This window comes from Mustela nigripes, chromosome 15, assembly GCF_022355385.1.
Source record: "Mustela nigripes isolate SB6536 chromosome 15, MUSNIG.SB6536, whole genome shotgun sequence".
NCBI lineage: Eukaryota > Metazoa > Chordata > Mammalia > Carnivora > Mustelidae > Mustela > Mustela nigripes.
In genome coordinates this window covers 24,252,902-24,266,765 of record NC_081571.1, presented here as the reverse complement: position 1 = coordinate 24,266,765, position 13,864 = coordinate 24,252,902, and the positions used below count along the sequence as shown (strand labels likewise).

The 13,864-nt window shown below is 39.5% G+C and overlaps 1 protein-coding gene across 7 annotated transcripts in view; it reads left to right on the top strand.

The window, feature by feature from the left end:
• The window catches only part of SETDB2 (SET domain bifurcated histone lysine methyltransferase 2), a 93,269-nt gene that overhangs the window by 50,943 nt on the left and 28,462 nt on the right, over window positions 1-13,864 (top strand). For 5 of the 7 annotated variants that reach the window (XM_059377911.1, XM_059377910.1, XM_059377909.1 and 2 more), the window contains 4 exons: window positions 321-414; window positions 3,004-3,341; window positions 5,279-5,367; window positions 5,944-7,231. In XM_059377911.1, coding sequence (XP_059233894.1) covers window positions 321-414; window positions 3,004-3,341; window positions 5,279-5,367; window positions 5,944-6,061 — 639 coding nt within the window. In that variant the 3' untranslated portion in view covers window positions 6,062-7,231. Of the gene's footprint in view, window positions 1-320; window positions 415-3,003; window positions 3,342-5,278; window positions 5,368-5,943; window positions 7,232-9,814; window positions 9,989-13,864 lie in introns of those variants that run through there. The other 2 variants (XM_059377914.1, XM_059377913.1) reach the window with 2 other exon arrangements.

The following is a 13,864-nucleotide window of genomic DNA, read 5'->3' as shown; positions in this document are numbered from 1 at the left end:
TTTATAATCTGGTATCAGAATTGAGGGATACAGACAGATGTCTTTGAAGTTTATTTTAAATTTTAATGCCTAAAGACTGTCTTGACAGTTTTGATAAATAAAATCTGTAATTTGTGGCTTACTGGAGTGCCCAGAAGTAGAACACAGCCAAAAGGGCTCCATCACTCCAGAGATTTCTTATATCAGCTTTGAGTCTTCCAAAACTAATATGGTAGCTACAGCTTATGAAGACTGACACTTGATGAAAAGAGGTCTAACTGCTACATTAAATTGTTTATCCTGATCTAAAAGTAAAGACATCATACCTGTTCTCTTTTAAGGGATTTGCTTCCTCAGAGTCTGTCATCTCAGAAGATAATGATGGATTTAAACCAACCCAAGTACCTCTGAACTCCAAAGCCGAGGAAATGAAAAGTAGGCTTTGTTTCACTCTGTGATAGCCTGCCTCTTGTGCCTTTTTGTCTATCTTGCTCAATACCTGTGGCTTATTTTCTTGAACTTAGAACAAACAAGCTGCATTCGTCATAAAAGTTATTACTTGGGTGGATCAGAGGGTGGCACACTATAATTTGTGGACCAAATCTGGCCTATCATCTGTTTATGTATGGCCTGTGAGCTAAGATAATTTTTACATTTTTAAATAACTTAAAAAAAAATAAGATGAATAATATTTTGTGACAAGAATTATATGAAATTGTGTTTTCGTGTCCATAAACAAAGTTTTATTGGAGCATAGCCACTTTCATTAATTTACATATTATCTCTGATGACTTTCACATTACATCAGCAGAACTGAATAGTCACAACAGAGACTGGATGGCCCACAAAGCCTAAAATACTATTTGGCCCCTTGCAGAAGTTTGCCAGCCCTTGATCTGTTTTTGCCAACAGTGATTCTGAGGCATGGCAGGAAGAAGTGGAGTAGACAGCTCTGAGTCTGCATAGTTCTCGGTGTTATCTGTGGCTTTGGAAGCATTGTCCAAAGCAGCCATTTCCTCACTCTTTTAGGGGCTCCTTTAAAATTAAGATACATCATTCTGTAGTACTTCACAGCCAACAGTGCTGTAGGGATGCTCAGTGAAAATATTGCTATTCTGAGTGCCTGTCTTTCAGTGTTACCAGTCTTGTAGTGGTTTATGTTACAGTTTGACAAACCTGGATTTTCATACTTTTGCTTTTCATAATATCCCCCACTGGGGAAGATACTGCTGATATAACTGAGCCATTACCTCTTCTCCTTTAGAGTATTTTTGCCTCTGTATACCCAACTCCTCACCTGGTTTTAAAAGATAAAGATTGGGGCTGGGGAGCAGGGCAGCTATTTGACAGAAAAGGTCTATCAGAAAGGGCATTTATGTATTTTAATTATTTTATCACCAAAGGGGAGGAAAATCTCCTCTTCTACCCATTTTAGTTATCCAGCTGGGGCCTTATAAATTAGACTGACAGACTGACAAGAGAAAAACAAGCAGAAACTTATTACTAGGTATCACCATTAGCATGTGTATCACATATAACACATGGGAGTACTCAGAGATAAGTAACATAAAGAAGTAGCTTAGAGGGGTGCCTGACTAGCTTAATCAGTGGAACATGTGACTCTGGATCCTCAGGGTTGTGAGTTCAAGGCCAATTGGATGTGAAGATTACTCAAAAGTAAAATCTTAAAAAAAAAAAAAAAAAGGACTCTGGCTTATCTAGCATCTTTGCCAAAGAACAATAAATTTTTAGAGGAATGACAAGACAAAGGAAAAGGACCTTGAGTGGATAAATGCTCATTAGTGAGGTTCATTATGTAGATTCCTCTCCTTTGGTTTCCAGCCTGATAAAGGTCTAAAGCTGTCTCTGGTTGACTAACTTTTGTCCTTCCTGGTAGGAGGAGGGAGGACATATTTGTAAATTTAGGTACTAATTTAAACAGGTGGGGGAAGGCAAAGAAATTTTTTTTGCATAGGCTACTTAATCACTTTTAGCTTAAAATAATTCTTATGTCAAGGAAGCATATTTTGGTATGACATACTCTGATTTCCTTCACCATTTAATGCATATGAGTCATAATGAGTACTCTTGCTTTTGGTTCTTTTGTTGTTTTCATTAATTGCTACAATGTGTATATATATTTATATATAGTAGGCACTACAGAAATCAGTTATGTACTACTATGATTCATGAGTAACCCAAAATTAAAATATGAGAACATGTAGAAACAGCAGGCAGTAAGAATAATGATTAGATCAAGAACATTTAGAGAATTCCAATTTCTTTGTGCCACTAAGTTAGGTGGCACAAGTGACTTTTTAAAAATAAATGATTTTACTTATTCCATTTGACAAGGATTCACACTTTTGAATATTTAAAAAAATTATTTCCGTTATTGGATAAGAAAAATGATTAAGGCAGTTCATCTTGTTCTAAAGTATTATTGTTTGTAAAGGTATAAATATTGAATGGTCATCTTGCAAAACCTTTATTCACTAATGTGTGCAAAACCCATAGCAGTACAGGTATTATTACTCTTGGGACTTGCTGAAGTTGATGCCAAGAGGGTCTTCTCAGGCCTTTCATTGGTGTCCTAAAGGCCTAGAGTACTTCCCTAAACACCTGCTCTGTTTCAGGTGTTTAGAATATACTCAAATGCAGATTCCAGGGTTGAAGAGAGGTAAGTCAGTTAATGAGGAGTAGAGATTAAATATAGTAGTGACAGGAGGCAATAGGTACATTAGTAAAAAGGTAGTAGGAAGAAGGCAGACCTGGAACCAGACATTTCTCAAACATTTAAGACTCTTCTGGGTTTCTTACCCCACTTATTATATTACAGTTCAGGTGAATCTCTTACCCTCTCAAAGGCTCAAAGTTTTCATTTGTAAAATTGGAGTAATGTCTACCCTCATATTGTAAGATTAGTAATAATTAAAGCAACTAGCTTTTAATTAGTATGTTAATCACAGGACTATTGATCAGCCAAATATATTTGCTGACACTTCCTTCCAAAATATTTATTAGAGGATTCAAGCTCCTACCAAGTTAAAGACTTTGAAGACAATCTGCTGATTGAATCAGAAGTGATAGATATAACTAAATGTAGAGAAGAGACTCCATCAGGGGGCAGATGTAACCAAGCAACCACATTGGATAAACTGAATATTACAAAGGAGCTCAAGGCTCAAATGCAAAAGCCCCAAGGAGAAACTCCAGCATATCAAAATCATCAAGTCTTTTGTGAAAAAGAGTTCCCAAGTGAAACCAAAAATATTTCACCTGATTCTCTAAAGAAGTTCAATAAAGGGAACATGTTTTTATTGGATGCCACAAAAGAAGGGAACGTGGGCCGCTTCCTTAACGTGAGTATATGGGCTGAGATTCACATTTCTAAACATTTTTTCTGTGCTACTTTGAATGGTTTGAAATTTATGTGCAATCATATGTAGTTCACTTGCCATCAGAAGAGAAAAAGATTCTGAAGTTGGAAAATCTTTTTTTCTTTTTCAAATTTTTATTTAAATTACAGTTAGTTAACATACAGTGCAGTATTATTCTCAACTTGGTCATTTGTCACTTACATACAAAACCTTGTGCGCATCACAGGTGCTCTCCTTAATACCCATTATTCCCCTCCCACCCCCCACCCTGCCCACCTGAGGTCAGAAAATCTTTAAAAACAAAGAGCTTTTCCTTGCTAGGTGGTCTGTTTCTTTTCCCCCTAGTTAGGAGGATACTTGGTTAACAAGAAATAGAATCCTTTACTTTCTTCTGTCCCCCAACTGCTGTTCTTTCTTCCACTTTGACTGCTTTTGTACTATTGCCAAACATGTCTGGAGAGCCATTAAAGAACAATCCCCAGCAAAAGACTGTCATGGCTTTATTTCCAAAAGTCAGTTATGTTGAAAGTGGCTGCACCATAACTGTGTTTGATTTTATCCCCCCAGTCAGCATACCACTTGAGCTAGTCTCTTGTTTAGAGGAGGAAAAAATAGGACTTTTCTTTCCTGCCTTTCCTCCTTCTTACTTTTTTCTTTCTTTCCTTCCTTTTATTTTTTTTACATGGAAAATACATTCATGATTTAAAAATAGAAATAAAATGAATACATGAAACAAAAAGCCATTCAGAATACATACATACAGCTGAACAAAATTCTGTTTCAAGGTAGCTCCAAGCCTGCCTCCATTCATGGTAGGCACCATGAGTAAAGGTTACCACCCAATTGAAAAAAATGCATGGACAGGAAGTTGTCATTGAAATTGAATGGTGGCAGACATGTTCAAGGAGTATTGCAAGGATTTGGTCTCCTATGAATCTGGCATAGATGAATGTGTAGAGGCGGGTGCTAGTGGGCAGTAGGCAACAATATTGGAATGGTGGTAATTGGATAAAATAGTATCATGTCAGGAGCCTTGAGCAAAGGTAACTAATGGTTGTGTTCAGCAGAGACATCAATTCCTTACATATGTCCCCTTTCTGGAGGGTCTGTTTGACAATGACATAAAACTCAGTTACATATATTCTTCGTATTAACCTTTTTTTCTTCTGGTTTAAAAAAAAAAAAAAAACCCTAAAATTTAACTATGCCTCTTTTCACCTTATCCCCCACACTATATGTGAATATATATATACACGGGTATATATATATATATTCTTATTCCCCCCCTTTCTTACATAAAAGCATGTTATATTCACTGTTCTGTGCCTTGCTTTTTAAATTAACAATATACTCTGGAGATCTTTCCATATCAGTACACAGAGAGATCCCCTCATTTTGTGTGTGTTTGTTTTTGTTTATAGCTACATAGAATTCCATAGCTTGGATATACCGAAGTTCATTTAACCATTGTTCTTTGGACAGACATTGGGTTGTTTCTAAATGGTTTAGAATAATAATGTTTTATTATTAAAAACAGTGCTTAATAAATAAACACATAGACATATGTACAGATAATGTACATGTACAGATATATCTGTGGAATATATTCTCAGAGATAGGATTGCTGAATCAAAGGATAGATGCATTCATAATAATGATAAAATTGACACATTATGTTCTATAGAAGTTAGTACCATTTTGCATTTCTACCAGCAAGGTAAGAATGTCAGAAGAGGGCTTTTCTGATTGAGTTCCTACTATTAAAAAATCACAGTCTGTGATATTTTACAGTGTAGGTCAGCAAAAGGAAAGAAACAAAAATAAGTAAGATGTGTTAGAATGGTATTTAATGTTTCAAAAACAAGGTATCAAACTCTTTGCTATATCTAACCTATGTATTTATGTATTTATTTTAACAGCATAGTTGTTGCCCAAATCTTTTGGTACAGAATGTTTTTGTAGAAACACGTGACAGAAACTTTCCATTGGTGGCATTCTTCACCAACAGGTTTGAAATTTTTTATGTTAAATCACAAAATTAAATCATTTTGAAATTGTGAAAAATAACAATAGAAAAATATTTTTAGAAATATGCGGGATAGCCCCTAATACCTGCTACCCTAAAATACTCATTTATCCCAAACTTCCTAGCCAATAAAATTTCAGTCCTTATTTCTCAGAGAATTAATGCCCAAAAAGACAAAGATATCAGTTCTGACCCGGTTCAGTTCAGGGAATAAATGATGGAAAATGCTACATCTCCTATAAGTCAGAACTGCCTCCAGCTGTCACACCACAGGCCTCATACCACAGACATCATCACATCACTGGGTTCCACTGTTTGCTAAACACTTCCTTTCCTGTGGATGTTGACAGGTTTCTTACTTAGGATTTTGGTAGATTTGAAATAAAACTCAAATGATTATTCTTAATAAAAGAGCATGCCTAACTGGGGGGGGGGGGTTGTTAGAAGAAACCAGATTTTTGAAGGTTTGTAATGTTAATAAATTGATATATTCAAGTTTGATTCATTTGATAGTTACTCAGAGTAATTTATGTTTGCTTTTTAATTTCTGCTTTCTAGGTATGTGAAAGCAAGAACAGAACTAACATGGGATTATGGGTATGAAGCTGGGACTATGCCTGAGAAAGAAATCCTCTGCCAATGTGGGGTTAATAAGTGTAGAAAGAAAATATTATAAATCTGTAGCTAATGCCTGTTGATGAGATTAGCTTTTCATGCTGTAATTAGAGCCATGTAAGAGAACCTTCAGTCATCAGTGGAATTAACTTAGATTGTGATCCATCAAGAGAATTCTTTTCAGTTTACACTTGTCAGGGAATTCATTTGTATGACTTAGAATGCTAGGAACAAAATAAGGACATTTTCATACACGTAGGCTTTCTCTTTATCCTTTCTGCTGTTCAACTTTACACGAGTGGGATGGAAGTGTATATTTTATATAAAATACCATTATACAGTTTGTAACTTATTTGTAAATTATGTATTAAGAGAAACAAATGTTACAATAGAATTCAGTTCTTACTTACTTTTGTGATTATTATCTTTGAGCTTATGCCCTCAAAGGGCCAAATTTCACATTTTCACCTACAAAAATCTATGTTTAATTCTTGGCAAGTAATTTACCATTATGAGCCATAAGGTGGGCAACATAACCTGAGGAATAGGTAAGAACTAACTTTACACATTTTATTTCCAAGTATTTTAACAGTAGTTGGAGAATCTCTGGCTGCATGCAACTCTGTCTCATCAAACCATTTGAGTGCTAAGAGGGAGGGTTTTGGCACTCTTTGAGATGGAACTTCTGTTCTTACTATTCCAGTTTCAACACAGACAAGAAAAGAGGGAATAGAAACCTGGAGGAATTGGAATATTTTTGTTCTAGGTAAAGGAGAGCCATAAGAGAAGAATACTTAGAAACTAGTCAGACTTGGCTTACTTAGGCCCTCTAGAAGGGATTGTGCTGGACAAGAGTTTTCACTTACCAAAACAAAACAAAGCAATTTCACTGAGTTTGTAAAGTCTGGAACAGCTTCTTGGATTCTCCTTGATGTGTAAGTTGCTTTTGTAGAGAAAAAAGGAGTTACACTCAGCTATAGGTTACCCGGCCCTGATTATGGAGTGGAAAAGGGACTGGGAATCTCCAAGCATCAAAACTGATTTTATCCATAACAAAGTTGTACATTTGGCTGCCAGGAACTTCCCCCTTGGAACCCGAAGAGGAATACTGGCTCAAAAAGAAATAATTGAAAGTAGTTCTGGCTTTTGAGAGGTTTTAGATTTTTTTTTTTTTTCTATACTCGTTTCTGGGTTTAGTTTGGTTACTGTTCAAATAAAACCCTATTCTAAGTTTGGACTCAATTTAATTACTTAAAAATATTGAACTAGATGAAAATTTAACTTGAAATTGTTTTAGAGAGTGGGAAACCCAGGAACTAGAAAAAGGAGCAAAAGGTATAACCTAAAAGCTTGTTCAGATGAGAGAAGTTAAGTCCATTTATTCACATTAAAGATGTAGGAATTTTAGGCTGTACACTGAAAGTGAAGATACTTGGTAAGTATGGGAAATATTTTTGTACATAAATCCTGACATCTTGATCTACTTCACAGCTGTCACTGTCCATCAGTGTGCTAGAGATTCCCTTTGTCTCTCTTATCTCAGATCTGTCCAGTTAAATTTCATTATTTCCCTTTTCCTTGGTTTTCTCCCACTTACTGGTAAAGGACATCTTCCAGTTGTTTTTGAAAAGGAAAATTGAGGGGTAACCTTGCATGTTTGAACATTTTATTTTACCCTTACACTTGATAGCTATTTTTTCAGGATATAGAATTCTTGAGTAACCTCCATAATACAATTTTGAAGGCTTCTGCTAGCTTCTGATGCTGCTGCTATGAAATCTGAAAATGGTCTGATTTATGGCATCCATGGTGACTACTAAAGTCAGATGTCATTCTCTTCTTTATCTTTTAGTTTTTATATCTCTTGAAGCTGACCGAATTATCTTTGTCCCAATGTTCTGTTTCTGATAAGGTCCATCTTCCTCCTTCATCCCGGGTGCTTGGTGGGATCTTTCAATCTGAAATCTTTGTCCTTCAATTCAGGGAAATTATCTTGAACCATTTCTTTAACTATTCCTCATGTGTTCATTCTTTCTTCCTTTATAGAATTCTTCTTATTCAGCTGTTAGACTTCCAGGATTGGCTCTCTAATCTTCTCTCTCTCTCTCTCTTTTAAAAGAGTTATGATTTTTTTTTCTAGTTACTTAAGTAATCTCTACACCCAGTATGGGGCTCAAACTTATAACCCTGAGATCAGAAGTTGCATGCTCTCCCAATTAAGCCAGCCATGTGCTCCAAATTTTCTCTTTATTCTCAGCTTTCGTTTTGCTGTGCTTTCTGGGAGATTTTCTCAATTTAAATCTTCCAGTATGGGGGCACCTGGGTGGCTCAGTCGGTTAAGCATCTGCCTTTGGCTCAGGTCATGATCCCAGAGTTCTTGCTTGTTGGGAAGACTGCTTCTCCCTCTCCCCTGCTTGTGTTCCCTCTCTTGCTGTGTCTTTCTCTGTCAAATAAGTAAAATCTTAAAAAAAGAAAAACTTCCAGTATGTCAGTTATGCTTTATTTTTCTAGTCTCATATTCTTAATTGCTAGAGTTCTCTTTTCTTCTCTGGATTTCTTTAACAGCATCCTATTTTGGGTTATGGTTTCAGTATCTTATCTCTTTGAAAATACCATGATGTGTATTGTATAGGTTTATGTGTATGTATACACATGCATTCATATCTATATTCTTCCTGCATGTTTTACAACCTCGAAGGTTTATTTCTTGTTTGTTTTCCATGTATGTTTACTTTGGTCTTTGTCTTTGATGTTATAGGCTGAGATTAAAATCTGAGAGTGGGAGATGGGTCTCTTCAAGTGCCACATCATAACTGAGCTGAGCTATCAATCTCTAATTGTCTCTTTTAGTGCTTTGTTTTGGCTGATTTAAGGGCAGAAACTTGGCTGCTGAAGTCTGCTTTTATTTCCCCTTTGGACTCGGTTCTTTAATCCATTTCTGTATTTGTCGAGACTAGCCAAGTTATCTTTTTATATATTATTTTTCTTTAATGCTGTACCCAATTTTCCTTTCGTCCCTTTAAAAAAAAAAAAAAAAAGCCTCAGGATGCCTGGGTGGCTCAGTGGGTAAAGCCTCTGCCTTTGGCTCAGGTCAAGATCCCAGGATCTGGGATTGAGCCCCACATGGGGCTCTCTGCTCAGCAGGGAGCCTGCTTCCTCCCCTCTCTCTCTCTCTCTGCCTGCCTCTCTGTCTACTTGTGATCTCTATCTGTCAAATAAATAAAATCTTTTTAAAAAGTAAAAATTTTAAAAAGCCTCAAAATACAAAAATAATAAGACCTCAAAATGCAAGAAGTTTCCTTTAATTCCTCAGCAAACCACCAACTATTATATGCTTCTTTTCCAAAACAGCTTTTTTTTATCTGTAATTATATGCACTTGTGTTCTCTACATGTATATTTTGTTACATGCACTGAAAACCTCGTCTTGTATGGTGCTGTGTACCCCATGGGTGCTAAATAAAGATTTGCGACTCACAACTGGAATTCTAGTTAATTCTGCCTACGTTTATGACATACCTATTTAGGCCAAATTTGATGTATACAATTTAGAAGAAACGGGTAATCCTTCAGAAAAGCAATCACTTCTCCAGCTGATCCCAGGGGTTTGGGCTACCTTTCATCCCCATCTGAAGAGGAAAAGTCTGGGCACGGTGGCGATCGCCTGCATATTAAAAAACAGATCAGATTCAGACTCGGATCTGTAGAAGAGGCGAGCTCCATTTTGAATGAGAACTCAGTCTGCAAACCGTCTGTGTCTTTTGCCCTGAACTTCCCCTGGTTAGGGGAAATGGGTCATCGTAGCTTTTACGAAAACGAAACTCTCAGCCGCCTGCGAACTTCCGGAAGTGCAGGCGCAGCGTGCCTCCGTAGGGCAGCAGCTGAGGTCGCAACCATGGACCAAGTGTTGTCTTCCTCGGCCAAGTCAGCCCACGGAGCCTTCTTGTCCGAAGCCCACGACACCCGGGACCAGCTCCCGCACCCCACCGGTGAGTTCCGCCCCAGTGCATCTCGTGCGCGCGCGCTGAGGTGGGGGTGCTGTGTCCCGGCAACCACAGGGCGGGTCCCCGGCCTGCTCGCTGGCTGCTCTCCTCCCCACCAATCCGACTCCCGAGCCCCTGCGGCACTGCTGTGAGGGGGGTTAGTCTGCGTTCATCTCCCGCGGTCCTGGGTGCAATTCCGCAGGGAGCTGTGAGCCCAGATCACTGCCCAGGGCTTCACTTGCAAAAGGTGTGTCTTCCGTTACTTCTTCCGCTGCTGATGGACCACCCATTGCTCTTGTCCTACTCCACTGGGGACAGAGACATCAAGGGAAATAGACATAAACTCGGGTGGGGGTTTACTCTGGTCGTGCAGTCCACCCACTCCTAAGACCGTTGCCAGAGAAGTGGCATGGGAGAAGTAGGAAAGAAGAAGTAAAGAAGTGGTCTCCACTTGAAGAAAAAAAAAAAAAAAGTGGTCAGGTGGGTCTCAGGAAGCAGTTGGGAAAGTTCTTGCAGAGAATGTGACTCCTTGAAATCATCCACTCCTTTCCATTTAGTAGTTCAAATCCTCAGCAGCCCTCTTTGTGCATAAGGCACAAAGAGCCTGCACCATCCCTTCATTCATATAGGTGTAGAGCTCCTACTGTGTGGCAGGGCTCAGAGCTAGGGATAGAGAGAAGAGTTAGGCAGACCCCATCTTCGAGGATCGAAAAGGCAGCTTGCAGATGACCTGGTAAGAACCACAAAGTCTCAGATGAGGGGTTTCTAACTCAGCCTGGTGTTTTGGGAAAGCTTTATGGAGGCACTGATGCCCTTAGTTTTAAAGGAGAAGAGTCAACCACAGGTAGAGAGGTTGAAAGGGTGTTGCATACAGAGTTGATGACACAAAAAGGCACCAGCCCCAAAATGTCACACGGCAACCACAAGTCAGGCAGTTGCATATTTTCATTCAGCTAGTGTTATCTACAGGATATTATTGGAGATGAGGTTCTATCTTTTCCCCAAACTCCAGACTGGTATAACCAACTTCATCAATGCCTAGAATAATCTCAAACTGTCCCAAAGAAGTGTCCCAAAGAAAATTCTCATTTTCCTGCATGTACCCACATGTTCCAAACCTGTTCATCCACCACCCTTATTCCTTGCATTCATCCTGTTGCTCAGGCCAGTACCTTTAGCACAGCCCTCAGTGCCTTTCTTCCTCACTTCCCATCTAATGCATGAATCAGTTCAGTTTTCAGAATGTATCTTGAGCCTGACCACTTCTCACCTGTGCTGCCATCCAAGCCCCAATGCACCATCTCGCATTTCCTGCCTAGAGTATTGATCTGGCTCCTGCTCTAATGTCTCATACAGACAAGCCTGCAGGAGCCAAAATGATCTTTAAAAAACAAAAAGCAAATGTGATTCTCCTACTCAGAGCCCTTCAGTAGTCTCTCATTACCTTCAGAACGATCTCTGTGACCTACAGTGTACCCCATGTCCTGATCTGATCCTTTCCCTGACTGTCTTGATGACTCTGCCACACCTCACTGCGTTATGGGTCCACCAAGCCCCCAAACCTATCCCTTTCTGGGCTCTCTTTGCCTCCCATTTCTCAGTTCCCCACCATAATTCAAGTCTCTCTCAAATGTATCCTCCATAGCTTTGCACGCCATCCTATTTAAAAGAGCACCCTACCACCGTCCTGACACTCTACCTCCTTTCCCTGCTCTAATTTTTTTCATAGCACTTATTGCTCGCAGGAGAAATACTTGTCTGTCTCTATTACTAGAATGTAAGTTCCTTGAGAGTTGAAACTCTCATCTCATTCTCTATTTTATTTGTAGTGCCTAAAATAGTGCATAATAGGTTCTTACTAAGAATTTGTTGAAGGAATGAATGGGCTTGTATGTACCACTAAGGAGTTTGGCTTCTTTTCTCCTGGTGATGGAGAAGGTCTTTCCCAGGAGGGAAACCAGCCCAATCTGAACTAAAATCTTCTATTCTGAATTCTGTATATCTGAGAGTTGGGCAGGTAGGTCCTATGGGACTAGCAGCTGTGCCTAGGGAAATGAAGTCCTATAGTACAAGCATGTCTGCTGAGAATCATCCCTGTTTGTGACTAAGTTAGGTGATTCTAAAGAAGTCCACTGAACACCCTATTCCTCAGCTGTCCACTCCTCTCCTGCAACACACACACACTTATTCCTGTTTATACATTCTAAAGCTGTCCATAGTAATGTTCTCTGGCTCTCCCAAATAAGTACACACTTCTTCCAAAGATATATACAGTCACATCATCCAGGGACATCTGATGAAGCCATTTATTTTCTAAGTTCATTACCAAGCGTCTAGGTTATGTCTACTCCTCCTGTTTTGGTCTTTATCCATTTCAGGTGTACAGTCAGTGGACTCCGTGATAAAATTGACTTCTCCCACTTATCTGATATCTAATGGATATCTAATGGAAGTACTAAAATAGTAAGCTGCAATAAAAATTGAGTTGATCAAAGAAGAAAAGAGGAAGAAATTTCCAAGCCAGCGCCATAAATTTTTTTTGTAAGATTTTATTTATTTATCAGAGAGAAGGGGAGAGAGCGAGCACAGGCAGACAGAATGGCAGGCAGAGGCAGAGGGAGAAGCAGGCTCCCCGCTGAGCAAGGAGCCCGATGGGGGACTCGATCCCAGGACGCCAGGATCATGACCTGAGCCGAAGGCAGCTGCTTAACCAACTGAGCCACCCAGGCGTCCCGCCATTGCCATAAATTGATTGCCAGTCCAGAACATAAATCATACCCTATCAGAAAGGGGTTGTAAATGGAATTACAGGATTAGTGACTCTCCTTCCATCATCCACTCATTTAATGGTGAAGTGTGTTTCTTGGCTGTCCTATCTGGCTACTCCAGATTCTGTGCTCTGACTGGATTGCCCTTGTCTGGTGGGCTTTAGGACCATATCTGGGAAGAGGAATATTTGGAAGATATCTCTGATAACTCTGCAGAGGCTGTGACCTTAGCAATCCCTTCCCGGGTGGGGGTAGACCTGGAGAGACCTCAGATTCACTCACTGTGTGGGTTTGAGTTAGTCATAGTTCATGTGTTCCCAGCCTATCATTTTTCTGCAGCTTCATTCGGTAGAACTTTTCTTGGCTACCAGTTTCATTTTTTTGAGAATTCTTGTTAGATCAGTCTCTGTGTGTCCTTAGGTCTGCTAGACACAGTAGAAGCACCATGGGGAGCCCTGCTGTTCTTCATTATTCTTGGTGTCAGCTGCTGATAGAGACCAATGGACTCTTCCCTAAAATGCCCCAGCCCCCATAAGACAGGTGTATTATTTAGACAGAATTCACTGTCTAAATCTGTATAGTCCCTAAATTCTGAAGGTGAGGAGTATCAGTTATCCAAGTGTATGTGGTCCAGGAGTTTCAGATAACGCATAGCAAGCATTCAGGTAAGTGGGGGATGTCTGTCTGTGTAAAAGGCTTTAATGTGATTCCCCCAGCTGTAGCAAGTTCTGTGCATCCTCCAGTCTGGAAGAATGAACAAGGTAGAAGAGCTAAGATCTCTTAGGGAGCGATGATGAGAAGATGTTTTACCAAGGAAAGGCCATTAGGGGGAGCCTGTGTGTCCCACTTTGGGTTTCTGTCCATCAGCAGGAGAAAAAATACTCAAGGTCAGAAGGCAGCAGTGTTGCTACTCACACCTTTACTTCCAGGTGCCAAAACCCTAGAAGCCTGTGGACTTGGGAGTGCAACTCAGATGGGCAGCACCCCCAGAGCAAACACAGGGGCCCATGTTCACGTATCTGCAGCCTCCCAGCTAGGCCAGATACTGGTCTGAAAGCCCTGCTTTGCACAAGGAAAGGATAACACTGCAAAATTGTCTAGCTCTTATACAACA